General features: G+C 33.3%; 1 protein-coding gene across 2 annotated transcripts in view; it reads right to left on the bottom strand.

The window, feature by feature from the left end:
- Nucleotides 1–11129: 11129 nt before the first annotated feature.
- The window catches only part of KCTD3 (potassium channel tetramerization domain containing 3), a 78013-nt gene continuing 65674 nt past the window's right edge, over nucleotides 11130–23468 (bottom strand). For both annotated transcript variants that reach the window (XM_074309158.1, XM_074309159.1), the window contains exons 16-18: nucleotides 13909–14093; nucleotides 13693–13831; nucleotides 11130–12922 (exon numbers count right to left, since the gene is read on the bottom strand). In XM_074309158.1, the coding sequence (XP_074165259.1) occupies nucleotides 12361–12922; nucleotides 13693–13831; nucleotides 13909–14093 (886 nt within the window). In that variant the 3' untranslated portion in view covers nucleotides 11130–12360. The remainder of the gene's footprint in view (nucleotides 12923–13692; nucleotides 13832–13908; nucleotides 14094–23468) is intronic.

The following is a 23468-nucleotide window of genomic DNA, read 5'->3' as shown; positions in this document are numbered from 1 at the left end:
CCCATTATTTTCAAAATTAGAAAAAAGGAACTGCTTCTGTTCAAAATAGATATTAACCTAACCAAATAAGGATAGACCTCAGGTGCACTTTTCTTATCTACTGAGGAAATGACTTTTAATTGATTTGAGTGATTCTTTCCTTTTTACCATGTAATTAGCTCCTGTCCCTTCAAAGTAAACATCACCCACTTAATTTAGTGAAAACTTAATTACACATTTGGAATGAAGACTCTGTGTTAGTCCAGATAGAAAATGTGTGATTTTTATGCTTTCATATAAACTTTGAAATAAGGGTAAAAGTGATGAAAAAGGCAGCCCTATCATGAGAAGTACAGCTCTGGTCTTTTTTTTTTCTCTGTACTAAAATATAATTATGCTCCCATCACAGATTTAGATCTCGAAACAACATAGAAGCCATATTAGTCCAACACCTTCATTTTCTACATGAAGTAAGTATAACTCAAAGAGGTTAGGCATTATGTCCACAGAAATACAGCTTGTGTCAGAAACAGGTGAAGACCACAGATTTTATGTATCTGTGAGTACAATGTTCTGTACCTTTTGCTATGCTGCTCCTCCAAACTCCTCCTTTTTATTTTTTTCTTCTAATTTTTTTAACATAAAGATTTTTAATATTAAGGTCAGATCACCATGTATGTACTAAAGCATATGACAAGTCTAATTTCTACCAGATTGTTTTCTAGTTTTCCCAGTTTTTATCAAATAGAAAGTCTTTCCCTAGGTAAATGATTTTTTTTTCCTGCTTAATGAACATTAGGTTATCAAGTTCCATTGTTTTGGAATCTCCTTTTTCTATCCCACTGATTTATTTTGTTATTTTTTAAACTTACATGAAGAGTTCTATTCCTGCTGCTTTATCTGGAAATACTATTCTTTTTTCACCTTCATCATTTCTCTTAATGTCCTAGATTTTTTGTTTTTCCAAATTAATTTTATTATTTTAATCAAGTTCCTGGCAATTTGAATGAAGCAACATTAAAAGTCTAAATTAAATTTGATATTATTATCATTTTCATTTCATTTGAATGAAGCAACATTAAAAGTCTAAATTAAATTTGATATTATTATCATTTTCATTAACATGGTCCAGTCATAAACACTAAATATTCCTTTAACCATTTAAGCTGTTCCTCATTTCATTAAGCATTTTGAAATTGAATCTGTATAAATCTTTTGTATGCTTTGATAGATGGATCCCCAGGTATTTTATGCATTTTGTAGTTATCTGGAATGAGATTTCCCTTTCTTCTCCAATTTTGTTATCATTATTGGGTAGAAATACCCAATTGATTTTGAGGGCTCATTTTATAGTCTGCAATGTTATTTAAGTTATTGTGTCAAATAATGTCTTTGCTTATTCTTTAAAAAAATTCAAATATATATCACTGTAGCTTCAGCAAATAGGAATACTTTTATCTCCTCTTTACCTGTCATTATACTTTTCATTTCTCACTTATTATTGTAACCATACCCAGAATTCTGTCACATAGGACAGCATTGTTTTATACCTCTAATGAATGGAGGTGATTAATATATCCTCATTGCACATGATGCTTGCTTTTGGCTTTAAATAAATGCTTTTCATAGAAAAATAATCTTTCTATCCCTATACTTTGTAGGATTTTTTAGCATAAATATGTGTTGCATTTTGTCAAAAGCTTTTTTCCCCTTGCATCTATAAGCATAATCATGTGGTTAGGGGTATTTTGGATTTTATGTAAATAATTAGTTTGCTTGTTTTCCTTATGGTGAGCTTGGTATATTACATCCCTGGTATAAATCAAAACTGTTCATAGTGAATGATTTCTTGGGGGAAAAGTGCCATTATTGGACAAGATTATATTTTAAAATTTTGAATTGATATTAATATATCTGGTTCATTCTTTTCTGGCTTAAATATTATGACTATGTTTGTTTCATAAAGGGACTAAAATAAAATATTTCTAAATTTTTGAGAATTTGTGTCATATGGGCATTGGTTTTTAAAAGTTTGGTAAAATTCCCTTATGAATACATTAGGACCCCCATCTAGAAAAATACATTTGCTTCATCCTTTTATGACCAATATCTGCCTCTCCCTCACTGTCTTCCTCCCTGTCTGACCCTCTGTCCATTTCTCTCTTCCTCTCCTTTTTTTTCTCCCACTACCTTTTGAAAATTCCTTTTGAGCTAGGTTCTATTTCCTTTTCTGAAATTTTCTGTCCTAATAGTTTGGATATTTCATATGTTTTTAAAATACTCCTCTATTTCTTTTCTGTTCCCATATTTGTGACTAGGTAACTGTGTCCAACAGATTCTGATTATTCTTTTTTTTTTTCTGCTTTTCTGTAATTTCACTTTTCTCATTTGTTATATTGATTTGCTCTTCCACCTTTCTTTATAGATTAGCTAAAAGTTTGTCTATTTTATTATTTTTTTTCAAAGAACCATTAATCTTAATTGTCATTTATATTTTTGTTTCCATTTATCTATTTCTTCTCTTACTTTTAATAACTCATATTTTTATTCTGATTTTAGTTTCATTTATTGGCTTTCTAATTTTTTAAATGAATATTAAGTTTATTAATCCTTCTATTCTATTAGCATGTTTGTAGAGGGGGACTGCATTAGGTACATCCCAAAAATTCTAGTATGTTATTTCATCATTATTAATTCCTTTCACATAATGTTGTTCCTATGCTTTGTCTTTAATCCACTCATTTAAGATCTTATTAAATCTCTATTTGATGTTATTTGTAATTTCTATTTTTATTATATTATGGTTTGTAAAAATTTTTTCTTTTACAATTTTTACCTTTTTTGCATTTGTTTGCAATATTTCTGTATCCAAATACAAGATCTAATTTTTGTAGAAATTCCCTGTAGTGTTGAGAAATACATATGTTCATTTGCAATTTCATTTAAGGAAGTCTTTTAATGCTAGTTACTCTAACAACTTGTTTGGTTCTCTATTTTCCCTTTTGCTTATCTATTAGATTTATCCAAAACTTAGTAGGAATTATCTGCCACTATTACTTTACTAAGTATCCTTGAAGCTCAGATATTTATGAATTGTATGCTAAAACAATTGAAGCAACTAGGCTTAATAATTTAACTTTTTGTTGTCCATGGTTCATTTCAGCATAGTATCTTTGTTTTATCTATTCTTAAATTTTTGAATGTTATTGCTTTCCCTGATAGCCTAATTGTGAATTTTACTTTTTCTGGACTCACTAGATGTACAATTTTCTTTTTCCAGCCTCTCATTTTTATTCTGTATATGTCTGTTTTTAAATAGATTTTACAATTTTTTTTAACCAAATATGTCATTTTTTTATTGGCTTAAACTATTCTTATTTAAAAGTAAAGAGTTAAGAATATATCTTCTTCCACTTATCCCTATTTTTTTTTATTTAGAATATTTTCTCTACTACCATAAACAAGGTACTCAAGGTATTCAGATAACCTTTAGTTAAGCAATCCCATTCCATTCTATCTCTTCCAGCAGATTACCCCTTTATCCCCATTGTTACAGATATTTTCCATCCCTTGCTGTCTACCGACTCATTCCCTATTGCTTACAAACAAGCTCATCTCTCCCCCATCTAGAAAAATATTTTTACTTCATCCTTTCATGACCAATATCTGCCTCTCCCTCTCCCTTCCTGCCTGACCCTGTCCATCTCTCTCTTCCTCTCCCATTTTTTTCCTCCCTCTCCCTCTCCCTCCACCTCCCATTCACCCATCTTCCCCTCTCCCTTTTCTAATAATCTCTGAATTACCAACTCTTTAGTCTTCTCTCAGTCTACATTCTCCTTTTCCTCTCTGCAGCCTTTACATTGTTGATCACCTTTTGTACGTTGTTGATCATTGTAGTATTTCAAGATACCACTTCCTCCCGATTCTCCTCTTTCTCTGGCTCCTTTCCAGGATCCTCATCCACTTGCCCTCTAACCATAGGTGTCCCACAAAGTTATGTCCTGTGCCCTTTTCTCTTTTCCCTCTATAGTACTTTCCTTGGTCATTTTATCAGCTATCTCTATGCTGTCACTTCTCAAATCTTCCTATCCTGTCCAATCTAACATCCACAACTACCTTTCAGTTATCTTGAACTGGCTGTCTAGTAAACATCTTAAACTAAACAGGTCCAAAATAGAACTCATTGTCCTCCCCCTCAGTCCCTCAGGATCACAACACAGTGAGTCCTCATTCTTTCTCACCTCCCATATCCAGCCTGGTATGATGTCCTATTGATTTTACCTTTGCAACATCTCTCAGATATGTTCACTTCTCTCTTCTGGCAAGTACCCACTCTAGTACAGACCCTTATAACCTCAGGTCTGGACTAGTGCATTAGATTGCTGGTAGGTCTGCCTGCCTCAAATCTCTCACTATTGCAATCCATCTTCCACTCAACCATGAAAGTAATTTTCCTAAAGCACAGAACTAATCATGTCACATTCACTCCACATCAATTTCCTGTAGTCTTCAGGTTAAATACAAAATACTGTATTTGGCATTCAAGGCCCTTCTTAACCTAACCTCCTCTTACCTTTCCAATCTTATGTATTAATGCATATCACTAACTCTTTGATCTAGATTGATCCTGGCTCTTATCAATGTCCATAACACTCTCCCTATGCTATGCCTAATGTCTTCCCCAGTTTCAAGTCCCAGCTAAAATCTCATTTTTTAAAAATATGAATTCATTAGCCACTTTTTTTTTTTTTTTTTTTTTTTTTTTGGTGGCAAGGCAATCAGAGTGAAGTGACTTATTCAGGGTCACATAGCAAGTAAATGTCAAGTGTCTGAGACAACGTTTGACCTCAGGTCATACTGATTCCAGGGCCTATGTTCTTTTTCTGTGCCATCTAGCTTCCCCATAGTCTCACCTTTTATCGGAAAACTTCCTTGTCTCTTCTAGTGCCTTTAGTTCCTATTCATCCTTTTAAGCAGTTTGTGTCTATTTGTTTATATACTGCCTCTCTAGCTTTTTGCAGTTCTAGGCATTTAATAGGTGCTTAAATTTTTCTTTGACATTTGAATACTATCTCTTGAGTTATTTAAATTCTTTTTAAGGTGTCCCTTCTCCCATCAGCTCTTTGCCCATCAGACTTTTCCCCTTCCTGTTTATTACTTTCCCTTTGGAGGTTTTGCTTCCTTTTTTCTTGCTTACTTTTATTTATTTATTTATTTTTAATTCTTCCTTTCTCACTTAGTAAAATTTCCTTTTCTTTCTTCATTTATTCTCTCAACATTACCTTTCTGTTGTTTCTAGACTTTTATCCTTTAATGTGTGATCTTATTTTAGTCTTACATTTTCTGCATTTGTGAAATTAAAATTGTGAGATACATATTTTTGAGTTCTTTCTTCTAAATGTCATTCTTACTGCCTTGTAGAGCTTTCCAGACCTTCTTCCTTTAAATATTTTTTTTTTTCCTGTAGGTGATGGTAGAATTCTTCCTATATCCTTGATTATATTATTCATTATTTATTGTGTCCTACTTTCTAGAACCCCCAAGTTGGGATGACAAAATGTACGGTGCTATCTAGAGCCCCCAGGCTGGGATGGTTAAAACACACCATCTTAGTGGAGAAGTGATGCGGCAGAACTCCTGAGGATGGTGGAAATACTGAGTCCATTTATTCCCAGTTCTTTCATCTTTATATTCCCTAATAGCCTTATGTAACCAAAACAACACTGTGCATGCACTAAGTATATACTGTGCACGTGGGACCACATAAACAACTTACTATTGTATGTATAGTTTGCCACCTGGTATCACTCTTTGTCACCTGATATTGATGGGGGAACCCCGATACTGTTCTGACTTTGGGGGGAACTCTTGAAAAATTCTCCTTGCCTCTGCAAAAGACCCACCTCAGGGAATCAAGATAAAGTGATTTCATTCTGTAATCTTGGTGGGACTAGTTGAGCCCAGGACCACTCCTACTTAGCCTGAGCTGGAGATCTAGATTTCTATTGACTCTATTGAGTTGGAGATTAGTCTAGGACTGGTCATTCAATTGGAAAATTTCTATTCAATTAGAAGATCCCTGTCTGATTTCAACTCAAATTATCCCTAGCCTTAGCCACGAAGTTTCAAATTCCTTATAAAAAGGGGCACCTTGGGGGACTTCCTGCAGAGGCCCAAAGCAGGAATATGCCATGCCAAGGAACCTCTCTCTCTCCTTGGCATAGCTGCCTGTGAGGACCCTCTGCCCGCTGAGAAGGCATTCTCTTCTCAGTGTCAGCCTTCATTTCCCTAACAGGGTCTTGCAGAGGGCCAAAGCAGGAATCATGCCAGGCCAAGGGACTTTCCTTGGTATAACTGCCTGCAAGGATCCTCTGCCCACTGAGAAGACATTCTTTTTTCAGTATTAACCTCTCTTTATCCCTCTCATCTATTTCCCTAACAGGACTACACCCCCTCTTTACCTCTCTATTGGGATTTCTCTGCCAGTAACTTTATCTCTCTCTGTTGGGACCTTGCCATTGAGGAAGTCAGTCTTCCTAGCAAAGGCTGAGTTCTCAGTTCCAACAATAACCTTCTTTTTGCCAGTCTAACTTTTCGGGTTCTTGAATTCCTTCACAAAGAACCTCTACACTGACCAGGATTCCCACAACTCTCTCTGCCCTGCACCAAACCTCAATAATATCACTCTGCTTCAATCACATCACAGATTGTCACTTTCCCCTGAATTCTCAGGAAGGCTGAACCAGACATTGTCAGCAGGTTCCCAATGCGCTGAAGTGTCCTATACTTTACCCAGAGTCCCCCATTATCTGTGGCCCTCTACATTTCACCCTCCCTTTTGTTTTAATTGAAGCAGATATATAGCAACAGTTAAATCCATCACCATGGGAGGAATCACACATAAGTTATAATATCATACAAACAAGTAGTAACATAACAATATGAATAAACAAAATACTATAAAGATCTCCATGAGTCCCAGAAGGAAGGTATAGAAAATAATTATCAATTCACAACCACACATACCCATCTTTCAGCAGCCAAGAGATAGTCTAAAGTCAATCTATTGTCCATCACTTCATGAGTCAGGGAATCCAATTGATTCCTGTAGGTTTTTTAGTCCTACATCAGTCTCAACACAATTATTTTTTATGTTAATGAGTTAACTGCCAGACACAAAGGGTTAACTGCCAGGCTCTTTCAGTGATGGGCACAGTCATAGATCGAATCACTTGATGTTTCTTGGGGCTTCTCCTTTGTTTTGAGGGTCTTCTCTTTTTCTATCTTTCTCTGATGGACAAGGCAGATTCAGCTTTTTGGCACCCATCTTATTTCTTCTCTATTTGTTGAGACAGAAGCAAACCCTCTCCCCCAAGCAGTTAACCTGTCTGGTCCCTTCCATTCACCACTCTCTGGATCTTTCCACATCACCTGGCAATTATCTAAAGATACTGGAGCTGTTCACACTGGACGCTGCCCTTCCGGCAGGTTTCGAAACCTATCTGCTGGAGCCAGTGCATCTCCATCAAAAATCAAAAAATTAATAATATATAAAGTTAAGTTTAGAAGTTCTGCAGGGTTACCTGTGGCTCCCCCTTCTTTTTATTTTTGGAGAAGCATCTTGATGTCTCTGTTTCTCCTCTTTATTACTGGCTGTTCTTGAGGATTAAAAGATATACCAGTGGTGTGTGAAATCTGATACTGTGGCAAATACAGGGGAATTCCAAGGACTTAAAGATTGTAAATGTTCTTGGTCAAGTTGCTCTTGTACTATATCTGATAAGTCCTGAATTTTTCACTCACTAAGGGCCATTGTTCCACCCACACTGGTGTATCAGTTTTCCATTGAATGGGAATAGGTAAGAGTGCTGGCAAGGCTTCAATAGCAGCCCTGCCTAAAAAGCTGAAATACTTACTTGTAATCCTGTTGTCTCTTCCCCATAGATTGATGGGGATTTTGTTTTTATATACAAAAGGAGTAAAAGCTCCTGTTTTACAATTAAATTCATCTGCTATTGATCCTCCTATGCCAAATATATGAGTGTTTGCCATAATCTTTGCCCAGTGACTGGGATGTTAGCTACACATTCTCCAGCTTATCAAATTGGTGTATGGATGGACACTGTTTTGTAAGCATTCTCAGGAAGTGAAATGGTCAAGCCTACCGTGTGTGAAGGCAATAGGTCAGATAGGGACAGGGGCTGGTTTCAACTCTTCAACTCTTTTAATCTCAGCAGTCCCAGCAGCATACAGCTCTATTCTCCCTAATTGCAATTCCCTTCCCCCACTGGCTTGCTCTCTGGGTGTAATAGCACTGTCATGGTGCTGCAGGCGTTTTTTGCCTGGGGTCCTGGAGCTGAGCCCTGCCTCTTTTAAGGACAGGGTGGGCAAAACTGCTGTATGGGCAGTGCTGATGATGTCTCACTCCTACTCTTCCCCCTGCCCATGAAGGTGGAGTTGAGGGAGGAGGGCAAGGAGATGGGGAATATCTATGTGCTAGCTCCTACAAATCTTAACAAATCCCTCCTCCTCCCTTCTAAAACCCATCTTTTTGCTTCATTTTGCATTCTTCAATAGGCTCTCTTTTAAGAACCTTGAAGTTATTTTCCCTTTGTTGTTAGCATGTGACTTAAGTAGGGTATCACATTCCCCTCTATTTTCTTCCTCACTTTGTAAGCAACTTCCCATTTTGCAATTTAGTATCACCACCCATCACTACCAAAAATAATTTATCTGTAGGCAGTTTGTTGTGAGATTTAATGTTGCAAACATTTTCTCCATCACTTCTATTGGATTTCTGCTTTCACCATTATCTCCTTCCTTAATCTATAGAGGTTTCTGAAAGTTCTCTGTTCTTGTCCTTGGTTGTTGTATTAGTTTACTTTTCTTCTAATTCTATAGTCCCTGGCATGTTTGAAAAGCAAATAATCTCTTCAGGTAAGGTTTCCTGTCTCAGAATGTTTTAGTACACCTTTATTACTGATTTTTTTTTCCCTGAGGCAATTGGGGTTAAGCGACTTGCCTAATCACACAGCTTTCCACATTTGAACTAAGGTCCTGATTTCAGGGCTGGTGCTCTATCCACTAAGCCACCTAGCTGCCCTTGAACATCTTTTTTTCCACTAGTAGTTACGGTCAGATTTTCACCTTGCACTACATGTTGAATTCCATTGCTCTTTGGAATACATTACTATAATTTCTTGTTTTCAAGTAGGTGCAGAAGTTTGTATTATCTCTTTTCTTTCATATTTGAAGTTCATCATCTTGACTTCTGTTTCTCAATAAAATTGTTGAATTTAACCAGTATATCTTATGTGCAGCTTTTGATTATCTGAATATCAATATTCAGAAATTATTTCTTGCATTATGGTGTTCAGATTTTTTGACTTATGTTCTGTGTGAGGGTTATAATCCTTAAATTGCTTGTATGCACTATCTTCAAAATCAATGTGTTCTGCATAAACACACACACACACACACACACACACACACACAGACCCGCACATACTTTTGTTCCAGATTATCCCTTTTTCAGAGTATTTGCATTTCAAATTAGTCATCCTCTCCTTTTTTTAGTGAGACCAGCCACTGTGGATTCAAGGTTTTTTTCTGCCAACGTTCTCTTTTGATAGGCCATAAATTCTACTCTCATCATTTTTCTTTTAAAACACTCAGGTGTTTATAGTGATCTCATGCACTTCTTAAAATCTGCAGCCTTCCTTTGCCTCATCAAACATTGTATAATTTTCCTTTGTTTTGCATTTATTTATTCATAGAATGTTCAAGTTTACTGAATTTATTTACTAGATCTGGAGGACATATGTCCTTCTGTTAATGTATTTATTGTAGGATTATCTGTTTATGGTCAAGATCTTTGAATTTTCTTTCTTCTGAAATCTTTAATAATTTCATTTTTCTTTCTTATTGCTCACTTTCTAACTCTTTCCCCTGTTATGGTGATTTCCCTGGAGGCTGAACCCCAAGCTTTTTAAGCTCTTTCCATATTGACCAATTTACAGTAAACCAGTTTAGCTTCTTATTCCCCATTTTTGGCATGGCAGAAATGGCTTTATTGAATATAGGTCCCTTTACTAAACTTAAGGATTTAGTAGATCATTGTTCATAATAGTGTTATGGTGCTAGATATTGTAGTATCACCAAATTTCTGCAGGGAAGGGAGGGGAGCTACATTGTGTTGCAAGCCAATCCAGAGTTAAGCAGTAGTTCATGAACTTGTGCTTTCTTTGGGTTATGGATGTCCTAGAACATGAATACAAATGAAACTGCTGTATTTCTGGTAAAACTTTATATTTTAGAAAAGTTTTAAGAATCAGTCAAAATGTCTAGTTCTCTTATTGGCCAAGTGATTCAAGTTTTCCATTGTAATAATTTTTATTGCTTTCCTAATTTTTTAAATTTTTTCACTCTAAAAAACAAACAAACAAAAAAAAACCACAGGCTTGCTAAGTCATAATGAAAAAAATACATAAATCACTACCTATGAGAAATACTTTACCTGTAATGTAACCCAATCAATCCAAATTGCCTTCTGATGGAAGTTTACTTACATTTTCAAACTCGAGGCTTTCAGAGGCTGTCTCCCAGACATAGCTTGGATCAACTATTTTTTCCTTCTTTATCAATACTGCATGTATATGCTCTCTTTCTCTTTATTGTGATAAGGAACTCATTGACAGTTAAATTAATTTCTTTTCAGGAAAAAGTCACAATTATGCAGCTATTTATAACTGTATCCCTTCCTCTAATTAAAAAACTTTGATCAAAGTAATTTACCACAGTTCCTGGAAGAGGTATGTCAATCTATTCCTCTACAATCCCATTTTCCATAGCATAAGGACCAAAGTACTCCTTATTGGGTACCCACAACCTATTTTACCTCTCAAACTCCTTTCACCCCTTTCCAATGAACACTTTAGGGGAAGAGTTATCTTTGCTTTTCATCTAAAACACTTAGATTAATAGTTGGCCCCTGCATTAAAAATTTCAACATTATGACTGAATTTGTAGTATGAAAATAAATTTATGTTTATCTCATCACATCTGCCATATTGGTGAAAAAGTTCATGATATGAAAAAGAAAAGTGGTAAAGATGACAGACCAAAAAAATTCATCTCTCAACTAAGAGGTGCCTATACTGATGACTTTTATTTAAATTTTAATTCAAACTTATGGGAAAACACTGACAACATGGCAACCTTCAGAAAATTTATTTGTATTTCACACAACTATATGGAATTTTAATAAGCAAAGCATCTTGAAACAAATGCTTTATACCTTTTAAATTTACAGTTACCATGTAAATACCTGAAATCATGTTAAAGAAAATGAAGAAATCACTATAAATAATAATCCTTTTTTTGCACTTTTTAACATAAGGACAAATATATGCAAAATAACATTTTTAGCAACCAAACCAAATTTCAGCAACCAAAAGCATTAACTCCATAGTCAGAATCACAGTGTCATTAACTAACAAAGTAACCAAAGTAAAAGTTTCTTAGTTTTATTAGATTTGGGGAGAAAATAACCTGGTGAGTTTATAAACAAGACAGAATGAATAAGTAAAGCTTTCCCATATGAATACAAAAAGCTTCCCTTGAGTTAGTTTTCATGTTTCATCAAACCTGAATAGAAACAATGACTAAAAGTTACTCCAAATCACTGTAAATCATAAACACAGCTCTAAAAGAGTCTTTAGGTGGACTGCAAGTATTCATTATTTGTAGTACAAATAAAGGACCAACTTAAGTCCAAGAAAATTACTCCCACCACCAAGACATAAATATCCCTTTAAAAGAAGTTCAACATGCTGGGCTGTATTATTTGACATCACAAGTGTTCAATAATTAGAATGTTACTGTAATGTTTTTCACATACATAGCACCTTTCAAGTAAAGATTTCAAAGCACTTTTTAAATAGTGGACAGATTAGGAAATAAGGGTCACTAAAAAATTGTGACATGCCCAAAATCTCAATACAAATTAGTGATAAAATGACTAGAAGATCAAGGTCTGCCAGCTTCCACTCCTTATGAGAGCACTCATGCTACCTTAGCATGCCATTATTCTCTTACATATTGAATTTTGTTTCCATACAACAACATAAAAACATAAAACTGGACTCCAACTTTTAAAATTTCCCTATTTATGGTGGTGTTGAATCCAAAAAAGTTAGCAAGCATCATGAAAAACATGGTTAACAACCACCTTGCTCCAGTTAAGCTTTTCTTTTAAAAAAGATACTGAAATGAAACCCATTGTAAGTTGTAGTTTTAGTGTAAAAACTAACATTGAAATCCAGTTAAATTAACTTTCATCAATATTCAATGAAAGAATTGTCCATATTGGCTAGTGTTTTCTCATAAGCTGTAATCTTGACCAGAAGAATCACTTTTCTTGTGCCGTGGAGAGGGAGTGGTCTTTGTGGGTGATGGAGATGCTGTACCAGGTGAGTCAGTCCCTCCATCTGAAGTACTTGGTGATGATGCCAGGTGAGGAACTTTCTTTCTTCCAAGGAACCCACCTCCTTCAAATCCACCTTTCTTTTTCATCTCTAATTTGCTTTCAATTTCATCCTCAGATCCTCTTTTTTTAGATTCTGACCAACCTTCACCTATTTTATGAGCTTCAGTTCCACCATCTAATTCTCTTGAAGTTTTTGCTTCTGTTCCAGGAGATTTTTTTTCACAGATATTGCACTCCCCTGCTGCCCACTTCATTTCTCCCTGTATTAGGCACAGACTATTTTCAGGAACAGCTTTTTCTACTGAATTTCTGTTCAAATTAAAAGTTTGGAAGTCTTTGTAACTGTGAAAGCTCTCAGTCCTTCTTGCCCTTGCTAACAAAGGACTTTCTCTATAAGGCCTCACTGAGCCATAAGTAGCTGCTTCATGGATGGTTTCATGGTGCTGAAGTTGAAGGCTGAAATAAATTTAAAACAAATAACTTGTATAATTTAAGATTATTTCTGTGACATTGGTATAAATATTTATCATCAATTAAAAAGGTATACAATCAAACCAATCTATTTCAAAGATGTGAAATATTTGGAAAGAAAATTCTTTGAAGCCACCATAAAAGTGGAGCTAGCATTTATTAGATGGAAATTTGAGGATTTGAGTATTTGAGGGAGAGTACTGTATCTTATCTATAGTTTGAATTTCCTATAGTCCTTGGTGTAGTACTCTGCATTTATCTGATTTTTTTTCCTGGCTTTTTCAAATATGTAGTTTCAAAGACTTAAAGAAAGTTTACATTTTATCAATGGAAATTCAGCTCAACTATCTACTAGAGAAAATGAAACCTAGATTTTGTTTTACATTGACAAATGTTTCAGTGGGACAATTAAGGAAGAAGACAAAAATAAGGTAAATCCTTTATAATACAACTCTTAACACACCTGAATGTTACAAGTGTCCCCCCCATTCTCTAAAAAAAATTTATGGCAAGAATGTTTTAAGAGGATAAATTCTTTAAAATATGACACAAAAGTGTACAAGAATTTACAAAAGAAGCTGGATAGAAAAATGTAGCTGAATCCAAAATATGCATATTAAATTAAGGAAATCATAAAAGTCTGAATATCTTTAACAATATACATATACTATTTCCTGGAAAAGGTATGAAAATTCAGTATTCGGATCCCTCTCTTTGTCTAAAAAGAATTTGCAAGTTGCATAAACATGACTCACCTAGAATTTGATTCACGTAGACGACTATGCTGAACTACAGAAGTTGCTGGGCTGATATTAGGAGTAGCACATCTTGATGTACTCAGGTCACACTGATCCAGTAATTTAAGTAGTTCCTCTTCAGTTGGACCTCCTACATCTTAAGAAAACAAATATTCATTAGTAATTCTTTTGTTAGCATCTTATAATGAATTAAGTTTCTATATAGCAACCTACCTTTATCTTCACTTTTATTAACTATATCCATGGCAGTGGTTAAATCCCACATTTGAATACTGCCATTTGCGTGCCCAGTGAATAAATAACGGCGTGGCCTTGAGCCCATCCTACTAGATCCTTCACATTCTCTCACAGTAAATGATGAAATTGTGGTACAATCAACAGCTTGGATCTCACATATTCTGAAAGAAAATTATATAACTGTAATTTAGACAGTGTCAAATTTATAGAAAATTTTTTACTACAAAACACATTATGAAGCAAAAAATGCTATTGCAACTGACATTCTCAAAACAAATAATAATTTTAAAGGAGTACAAGAACTCTAAAAAAATCACTAGAATGAAGAAAAGTTAGAAAGACTTCCTCTAGAGGATGGAATGTTATTTGGGAATTAACAGAAATCAGCAGGCAAAGTTAAAGTGGAAAAGCATTCCAGAAATGGGGGGAAAAGCAAGAAGGTCAATGTCAGTGGATCAAAGCATATGTGGTGGGGAATAAGGTACAAGAAGACTAGAAAGGTAGGAGGAGTAAGGTTATGAAGGGCTAGACTAGACTCCGAATTTTACCAGAGATGGATTTTGAATTCGATCATAGAAATAACAGGGACTCACTGGTTTGATTGAGTAGAGGCAATAAATGATAGGGTATATATCTATCAGTTGCCAAAGTTTACTTTTTTTTTTTTTTTACTCACAAAGCCACTATCCTACTTGAAGCATTTGTCACCTCTCATCTCCACTGTTTTAATATCTTTCTAGGAATTAAGCCTTTCCTTATACCAATCTATCTTCTACAGAACTATCACAATGATTTTTCCTAAAACACAGGTCTGATTAAGTCAGTAAACTCTCGTTTCTCTACCAATTGCAAAACACTCTGAACTTTTTTGCATTTAAAGATCTTCCCATTCTAACCTTCTTGCTTTATTACATGTTACTCCTCACACAGATTAATCTATTTCCTATATATATACTTTTCCAATGAAGTATCTTCCGTGCCTGGAATGATTCCCTTCCTCATTCATTTCTCTGGAAGCACTAAATTCCTCGCTTCCTTCAAGACTCAGTTCAAGTGCCATCTTCTATGATGTTCAGGATCAGTCAAAGTCAGGATCAGTCAAAGTTCTTGGTCTTTAGGAGAAAAAGTGAAGGAGGCAGGCAACTGGCCACAAGCCTTGCCAAAGATGAATCCTAGACTCTGGAGTCTGAAGCATTAAGTCCTCTCTCCTCTGTGTGCTGTGGCCAAGAGCCTCTAACTCTTTTCCTCAGCATTCTAATCCCTGCTTCTGATTACCTCATCACAACACATTCAGCAAGAGGAGAGCTATCACATGACCATATGCATATAGAATCATTATCACACTTTGAGTAGGTAATTTGCCTTACATGCTCTGCTGCCTTAAATTCAAATACACCTTTTCAGAGTTCCAGCCCTCTATAATCTTCTGAACAAGTACTAATAGGTCCCCTTCCAGCTCATATGGCCTTCTCTCTGAGGTAATCTTGTATGTTATTTATCTATTTTACAAGCCCAATATATGTACATATTGTATCCTCCATTAGAATGTAAGCTATTAAGAGTAGGAACTGTTTCACTTTTGTCCTATAATCTCCAGGGCAGTGTCTGATCATTAATTACTGATTTAAAACCCTGGCACTGTGCTAAGTAGGGATACAATGAAAAGTCAAATACAAATACAAAAATAATACATCTAGTCCAAATGAAATCAGAGAATAATTCTTTTAAATTTTCTAACAAAAAAATTCCTCATTACAAAGATTATTCATTAAGAAAGAAGGGAAGCAAATGTGATAATTATTTTTTAATCAGGTAAAAATTATATTAAAAGTAAAACTGTAGACAATTTTTGCAAATAAATATAGATACAAAAAAATGCTAAATAAGAGACTATTTTAAATATTATTATTTATATTTAATTTCCCATAAGGCATGCCAGAATAATACGAAGGACATCACTAAACTGATTAATTTAGTCAATTAATGTCATGTTAATCGAATAGGATTATTATGAAGAACTTGGAAAAATATAATAAAATTCATGATTTGGAGGGGGGAGAAAAAAACAAAATTCTCAAGGGAAACAATGAGAAAAAAGTGAGTAAGAACACAGAAGTATAAGACACCAAACACCACCATAAATTTTAAAATAATTTTTAAAAAGGCAATCAATGCAACAGATTAGCCACATAACACATAGAAACAAATGAACATAGTAAGGACACACAATGAACCACAAATAAAGATACTACTAAGACTCAGTAAATTTCTCTGAAACTTAGCTAAAAGAAAGTAGAAATCACCCTTGTAGTAATTAAGATTAGTGTGAGATTTCACATCGTATACTACAGTAAGTTACAGGTCCTAGACACAAAAAGTGGTATCATAAAAAAAAATAGAAGCAATAACTCCTTTCATAACTATGGAGAGTTAATACCGGAACAAAACATAGAGAGGATCATAGAAGACAGAATGAACAACATTTATTACATTATCAATGCAATCAAATTTAGACAGAAAATAACAATTAAATGTGTAAAGGAGGGAATATTTTCAGAGAACTTCTCTCTGATAAAAAACAAACCAAAAAAAAAAAAAACAAAAAAAAACAACACCAGCTTCTCAGCTTTGACTGAACAGAATGAAATATGTGAAAATAAAGAGTCATTTTTCTGTAGAAAAATGGTTAAAGGATGTAAATAGCCAGTTCTCAACAGAAGAAATGCAAGCAATCAAGATTAATATGGGGAAATTCTCCAAATCATTGAATTGCAAATTAAAACTCCAAGATTCTCTCATACACATCAGACTGAAAAGATGATGTTTCAGAGAAATCAAGGAAAACTTTTTAGGAAATGAAGTTTTCAGAATGAGAAAGGCATATACATTATATAGCTATCTTAAAGTCCAATTATAGGAAAGAATTATATTTGCCCTACCATCATCCCTAAGGGCAAAACTAGAAGCAGGATAGACAATTCAGTCAGAATGTGACTGCATTTAAGAAATGATATCTTGAATGGATCTTTTTTAAAACTATTTGAATTGCCTAGGAAAAATAATGGATTTCCTCTTTACTAAATGTCTGTGCAAATGAAAGATACACTGTAAAAAAGGCTTCTTATGCAGGTACCAGCTGAAACTCATGGCTTCACAAGTTTCTTTTACATATGTGTTTCTATTAAGCAATAACTATATGGAAGGTGAGGACATAGGAAAAATCAAAATAAAACAAATCTATCTTTTATCATGGAACCTGTATTCTAATGATATATGATTATATTACTTTGAAGCTTTAAAAAAAGCTATACATAGTATGAAAGTTTAATATAAGCAACAGATTTTATCTTTTCACTATTTTTAATTCCATGAACCAGGCTTTTTTTTTGTACAATCATTTATGATTCTTTGTGACTGCATTTAGGGTTTTCTTGGCAAAGATAATTGGAACAATTTGTCATTCCCTTCTCCAGCTCACTTTTACTGATGAAGAAACTGAGGTAAATGCCATTAAGTAATTTGCCCAATCACAAATTTAGCAAATATCTGAGGTTAGATTTGAACTCAGGAAGATGAGTCTTCCTAGCTCCAGAGCTGGCACTTTTATCTAACATGACACTTGTCTGCCCTTTTAGTGCACTGTATCAAAATTATTTTATATCCTTTTAAATTATGGCTTGAATTAAATTTTAAATAGCTATATTTGCTTTCTTTTTTTATAAAACCCTCATACTCTCACTCTTGATTCTTATCTATTGTTTCAGGATAGCTTTTTTTTTGGGGGGAGGTGGGAGGCGGGGCACTAATTTCTCCAAAAGATTACGTAAGTATCTCCTTATAATTAATTTCATGAACACAGATGTTCCCAAAATAATACAAATATAAATTTTATAACTTAATTGTAATACCATCCAGGACTGGTTAATTATAATATACTACTGTCATTTGTATTTATAGGAGAAAAATAGGGATGAGAAATAGATTAGAGGTGAATGGGGATTTGAATTATTGCTTTGTCAGAATATGTTCTAATATGACACTAATTTTAATGAATATTTGACAGCTTCACTGAGAAAGAATATTAAATTGCAATGATATATAACATTTTTTGGTAAAATAGTAATTTGTCTTCCAACTACATTATAAACTCCTAATGTTTTTTTTATTGTTGTTAAAAAACAACGAAACAAGCTGTCAAAAGGTGAACTTGTATCCTGGAAAATTGTATACTCTTGATTAATTCCTATAATAGTTGCTTATGAGTGCCTATTACGAACTTTGATATAAGGATTGATTATCTAATGAAGTTTTATTCATCACAAGATTAAGTAACCAGACTACAAATTAAAGATGAGGAAATCAGTGAATTTTTATTGAAAATGGTAGTAAGTGCTAATAGTTTTAATACCAAAATCATTATTTCTTAAAGCACTATTAATAGCTGTCTTTCTTATCTGCAGTTATTTATTAAAGAGCTAAAAGAATCACATAGATGGACAGAAGGAAGGAAAATTTTTGGTATGTTAAAAGAAATAAGACTTTCATATTTATAAAATCTGCATATCATAATATTCATCAAAAATTTAAAAGACAAATTTAAATTTTATTCATATTATCCTTCAGTTACTATCTAGAGTGTAACCAGACCACAATTACTGTTCCACAAAAAAAAAGCTAAGCTATTTTCTTTCCAATTTTAAATGGTAATGATAATAAAGGAGTCAAATTTTTCTTTCAGGTTTCATTAAAACAAAATTGGTTGTTTCAGAATGTCAAATTATATTGCATGAATGAAGCAGTAAGCATCCAGCATGGAGGGAGAAAGGGCAGAGGGAATGAGTCAGCAATAAAAAGGCTTACCATGGGAACAATAATCATGGAAGAGATGGGGAGGACAACCCTTTGCAATCTGGGACAAAGAGAAACTTCTACCACATCAGACTGCTTCTGTCTGATATTGCATTACTCACAAACTTGAAATGCAGTAGAAAAAGGACAAGGCAAATGCTACAAAGGTAACAGCCCTGAAATTAGGTTAAAGTATTAACCCCATAAGTGACAGAGAGAATTCAGAAAGTCTGGAATGGAAGGAAAATATTGAGGATGAATTAAAAAAAAAAAAAGTTATAAAAGAAAATTTACTAAAATTCAAAAGGTAATTGATTTAATTTCAAGAAATACCTATTCTAATTAATAAGAACTCAAAAATAAATGTCCAATCTTGGGAGAAAATTCTTTGAATTTATGAGAACTGGCATTTTGCACATCTCAAGCAGATTCCCACTGTAAAATGTGTCAATATACAGCCATTTTTAAAGTGATTCTCTTACCTTCCTTTACCTCTCCTATCTCATTTTTATACAGGTCAAATTTGTATAATGGAAGTAATATCTTTTGCACTATTTTCATTCATTTCTTTTGCCTTTACTTGTAGGGATTTGTTTTTTTCACTAAAAGTTCAATTAAATTAGGTATTGATTTTTTAAAATTCTGGAATGAATACAAATGTATCCTATCAAAAGTTAATTTTAATTTCATTTTTGATCACTCTACAGAGGAACTTTTTAGGCACAATTATGAAAGGATTTAACTGAATAGGGAAAGAGAAAGGGACCAGAGGTCTGGATAATACCAGGTACAATGACTATACCTTTCCTCAGATCATAACAGTTTCAACACCAAAACTTGCAGACTTCTAGAATAAGCTCTGAAAATCCAGTACCACAAAAAAAGTCTGAAGTTTAGCACATTGTCTCCCCATCCCCAGATAAGTAAAGGTAAACTTTAATATACAGTTCAAAGTCAAGAAATAGGCTGGAAAAAATAAGCCAACAGCAAAAACAAAAACAAAATCACCTTGACCACAAAAAAAATACTACACTGGCAGGGAAGATTAAAATATAAACTTTGAAAACAACAATATGATAATAATGCTAATTGGACCCAAGATTTACAAGAATTTCTGGAAGAGTTAAATAAAGATAATAAGAATGGTAGAGGGAAAACTGGGGGAAAAATTATGTCTGTGTTTATGAAATTAATTGCATTTAATTTTGATCATACTGATGATTTTTAAAAAATTTTTGGATCAGGATTCATTACTAAATACTTATTAGTGAATACTTATCTTCCTTTACTTTATCCTTCACTAGTTTTAGTTTTAGGATTCTGATTTTAAAAATAAAAAAAAAGGTGAGAATCAAATAGAAAATCTGACATTCAAACAGAACTCAAAAATAGAATATGAAAGAGCAATCATAAAGAGCTCAATGGGGTTAAACTGTTTACATTTTTATATGGGAAGATTATATGCTTAACTCCTAAGAACTTTATGATTATTAAGATGCTAGAGTCTACATAGATAGGAGGCATGAGTATGAGTCAATTATATTGGAGGGATGTCCAAAAAAAGAATGTAGGGATAAGAAAGAGAAATGCAATGCATTAAGAGAAAAGAGAGGTAAAATAGGACATAGTTACTCACATAAAGAAAGAATGCAAGGAGTAATTTTATAGTGGAGGAGAAAACAGGAGTATAAAGGGCAATGATTGAACTTTACTCTCAATGGGAATTGGTTCAAAGAAGGAAGACTAGATGGGCATAGAAATTTATCTTACTCAATAGGGAAGTAAATGGGCAAGAGGATAAGAGGTAACAGGTATGAGCGACTCAAAGGAAAAAGCAGTGGTCAGAAACAAAACAAACTTTAAAAAGGAAAAGTGAGGAGCATAGTGAAAGTATCTCGAAAAACCATCAAAGACTTTATAACAACAAGAGATATATTTTCCTCTTGTTTGTATTTTATTGATGATTATATATATATATATATATATATATATGTATGTATGTATGTATGTATATGTGTTATTTGGGGAATGCTCTTATCTAAATCTTTCTATGGTATTCTAGCAAATAAAACCAACAATTTTCTCTGACTATTCAATGATATGCAAACAAATGAGATCTTTAACTTTAATGGGAAACAGATTTAAAAGCAAGGATCACAGAATACCTTAGAATCTAGTTATTTTCCAATGGCAGGAAACATACTTGTAGATGCAAGTTAGAAAAGAGTCGAGGAGTATAGCTCAAATGGCCACTACAGTATTATCTATCTGCATGTACTTTTACTTTCTTTCTTACTAGAATGTAAACTCATTAAGGGCAGAAAGTGTTTTGCTTGTCTTTTTATCTCTAGCTTGACATAAAGTAGCAATTCAATATAAAAACTCAAAAGAAAATGTTAGAAATCAAAGTATATTCAAAAGAACTATAAAAAGCATAAAACATCTATGAGTCACTATAACAAGGCATTTACTATTTGTAAAATTACAAAAAAAAATGGTAATTGGAAAAGTACCTCTTTACAAGAGATAGAGCTTTGAGTTAAATCTTGGTAGGAAATCAGGGATTGCAAGAGATTAGAATGAGGAAGATATGAATTCCTGACTCAAAAGAGTACAAAGGCAAAGCATGGAGATGGAAGAAATAATGGTTATCATGCTTGAAACAAGGGGGCAAACCTAGATCACAGAGTGTATGGAGTGGGAATAATTATTATTACTGGGCTGGGCATTAGCAATGTAATAAAAATTATAGTACTACCCAAATTAATTTACAGATAGTGTTGGACTGGGCAAACTAGTAAGGAGATACTTTTATAAAACTAAACAAGATAACATCTATTATAAGAGGAATAAAAATTCTAGACTCTCAAGTGGAATAATGCAAAAAAATGGTAAATAAGGAGATAATTATTTGACATTATTTAACCATCAAAAACTACTATATCAATCTAACAAGGAAAAAAATAAAAAATAAACTTTTAAAAGTATAGTGTTTGTTATACCCAAGAACACAAATTACCTGCAGGAGAACCCTCTACTAGATAAGAACTGCTGGGAAAATTAAAAAAAAAAAAAAAAAAAAAAAAAAAAATACTGTTTTGTAGCAATTATGTTTAGATAAACATCTTACAAAATATGTCACAATCAAGAAGGTTGTGTGTGTGTGTGTGTATGTACATTATATATGTATATATATATATATATATATATATATATATATATATATATATACACATATATATATATTATTTTTTTTTAAGGTCACACACAGGATAAAACAAAAATAAAAAGACAATCAAATCCAATAACTTTCACCACAATGTCTGTGATGAAACAAGAAATAAAGGCTTTCACAAAAGATAAAATATATTTTGCTTAAATAAAAATGAAAGCTTTTGTCACCATATATCTAAGTGTCAGATTATTCAAGATAAAAAATAATCAGTCCAACTATATAAAATCTTCATGGAATGTCACTAACGAAAATTAACAAAGAGTTCTTAAGAAAAATTTAAAGGTATTATTGACCACAAAAAAAGACTGTTTCAAATCACTAAAAATAAAGATAAATGCAAAATTTAAAAATTGAAATTTTACCTTGTATTTTGCAAACTAGCTAAGACAATTTAAAATGGGAAGAGTAAATTCTGAAATGACTGTTAAAAAGGAGACCACAAATACATTCTCTGCAAAACTGTGAATGGTCCAAACATTCTGAAAACCACTCAGAAAAATAATATGAAAAAAATTATAGGTCATTCATGATTCTTTGACTCAAATACATGCTACTCCTAGACACAAACGCCATTAGGTAAGAAATACCTAGATGATTTCCATATACAATAACATATGAATAGCAACATTTTTTGGCATAACAACAACAAAAAAAAATGGACAAAAGTGGATTTCTATTGACTATACCAGTGGTTCTTAAACTTTTTAAATAGGGGGCCAGTTCACTGTCCCTCAGACTGTTGGAGGGTCGGATTATAGTAAAACAAAAACTCACACACTCTCCGTCCCTCAGCCCATTTTGCCATAACCCAGCAGGCCACATAAATGTCCTCAGCTAGCGCATCTGGCCCGCAGGCTGTAGTTTAAGAACCCCTGGACTATACAATGGCAAACACAGAGGTACCTGAATATAATAGAACATTAGTAAGAGAAACAATAAATATTATGACTATAGAGAATATAAGAACTTACGTAAAATTAGATAAAAGTAAAATAAACAGAATTAGAAAAACAATAAACTTAAATGACTAAAACATGGAAGGAAGAGAACAGCAGTTAACCAAAAAAAAACCAAAAAACAAAAAACAAAAAAAACTCAAAAACACTGGAGCGGAATGTTGTGTAATTACAACCACCAAGGTTGGCCAAGAAGAAGAAAGGTGAGAATGCACCTTCATTCTTTCTTTGCATTACAAAAATTATATGTAATACTGCATATACAATCACATTCACAAGATTTACTAATTAATTTTACTTAACTGCCTTTTTATTTCCTCTTTCTTTTCTATTCATTTGTTTTGTTTTTTTAAATAATAAGGGATGGCTCTCTCCAGATTGGGGGAAAGAAATATATATTGAGAAGTTATGATTACATTGAAAAATATCAATATATTTTTAATTGTATTAGATATATCAAAGAATTAAAAAAGACTGTTCCTGAATATTTGATCTCT

This window comes from Sminthopsis crassicaudata, chromosome 4 (assembly GCF_048593235.1).
Source record: "Sminthopsis crassicaudata isolate SCR6 chromosome 4, ASM4859323v1, whole genome shotgun sequence".
In the NCBI taxonomy this organism is placed as follows: Eukaryota; Metazoa; Chordata; class Mammalia; order Dasyuromorphia; family Dasyuridae; genus Sminthopsis; species Sminthopsis crassicaudata.
This window is presented reverse-complemented; position numbering and strand designations above follow the sequence as displayed.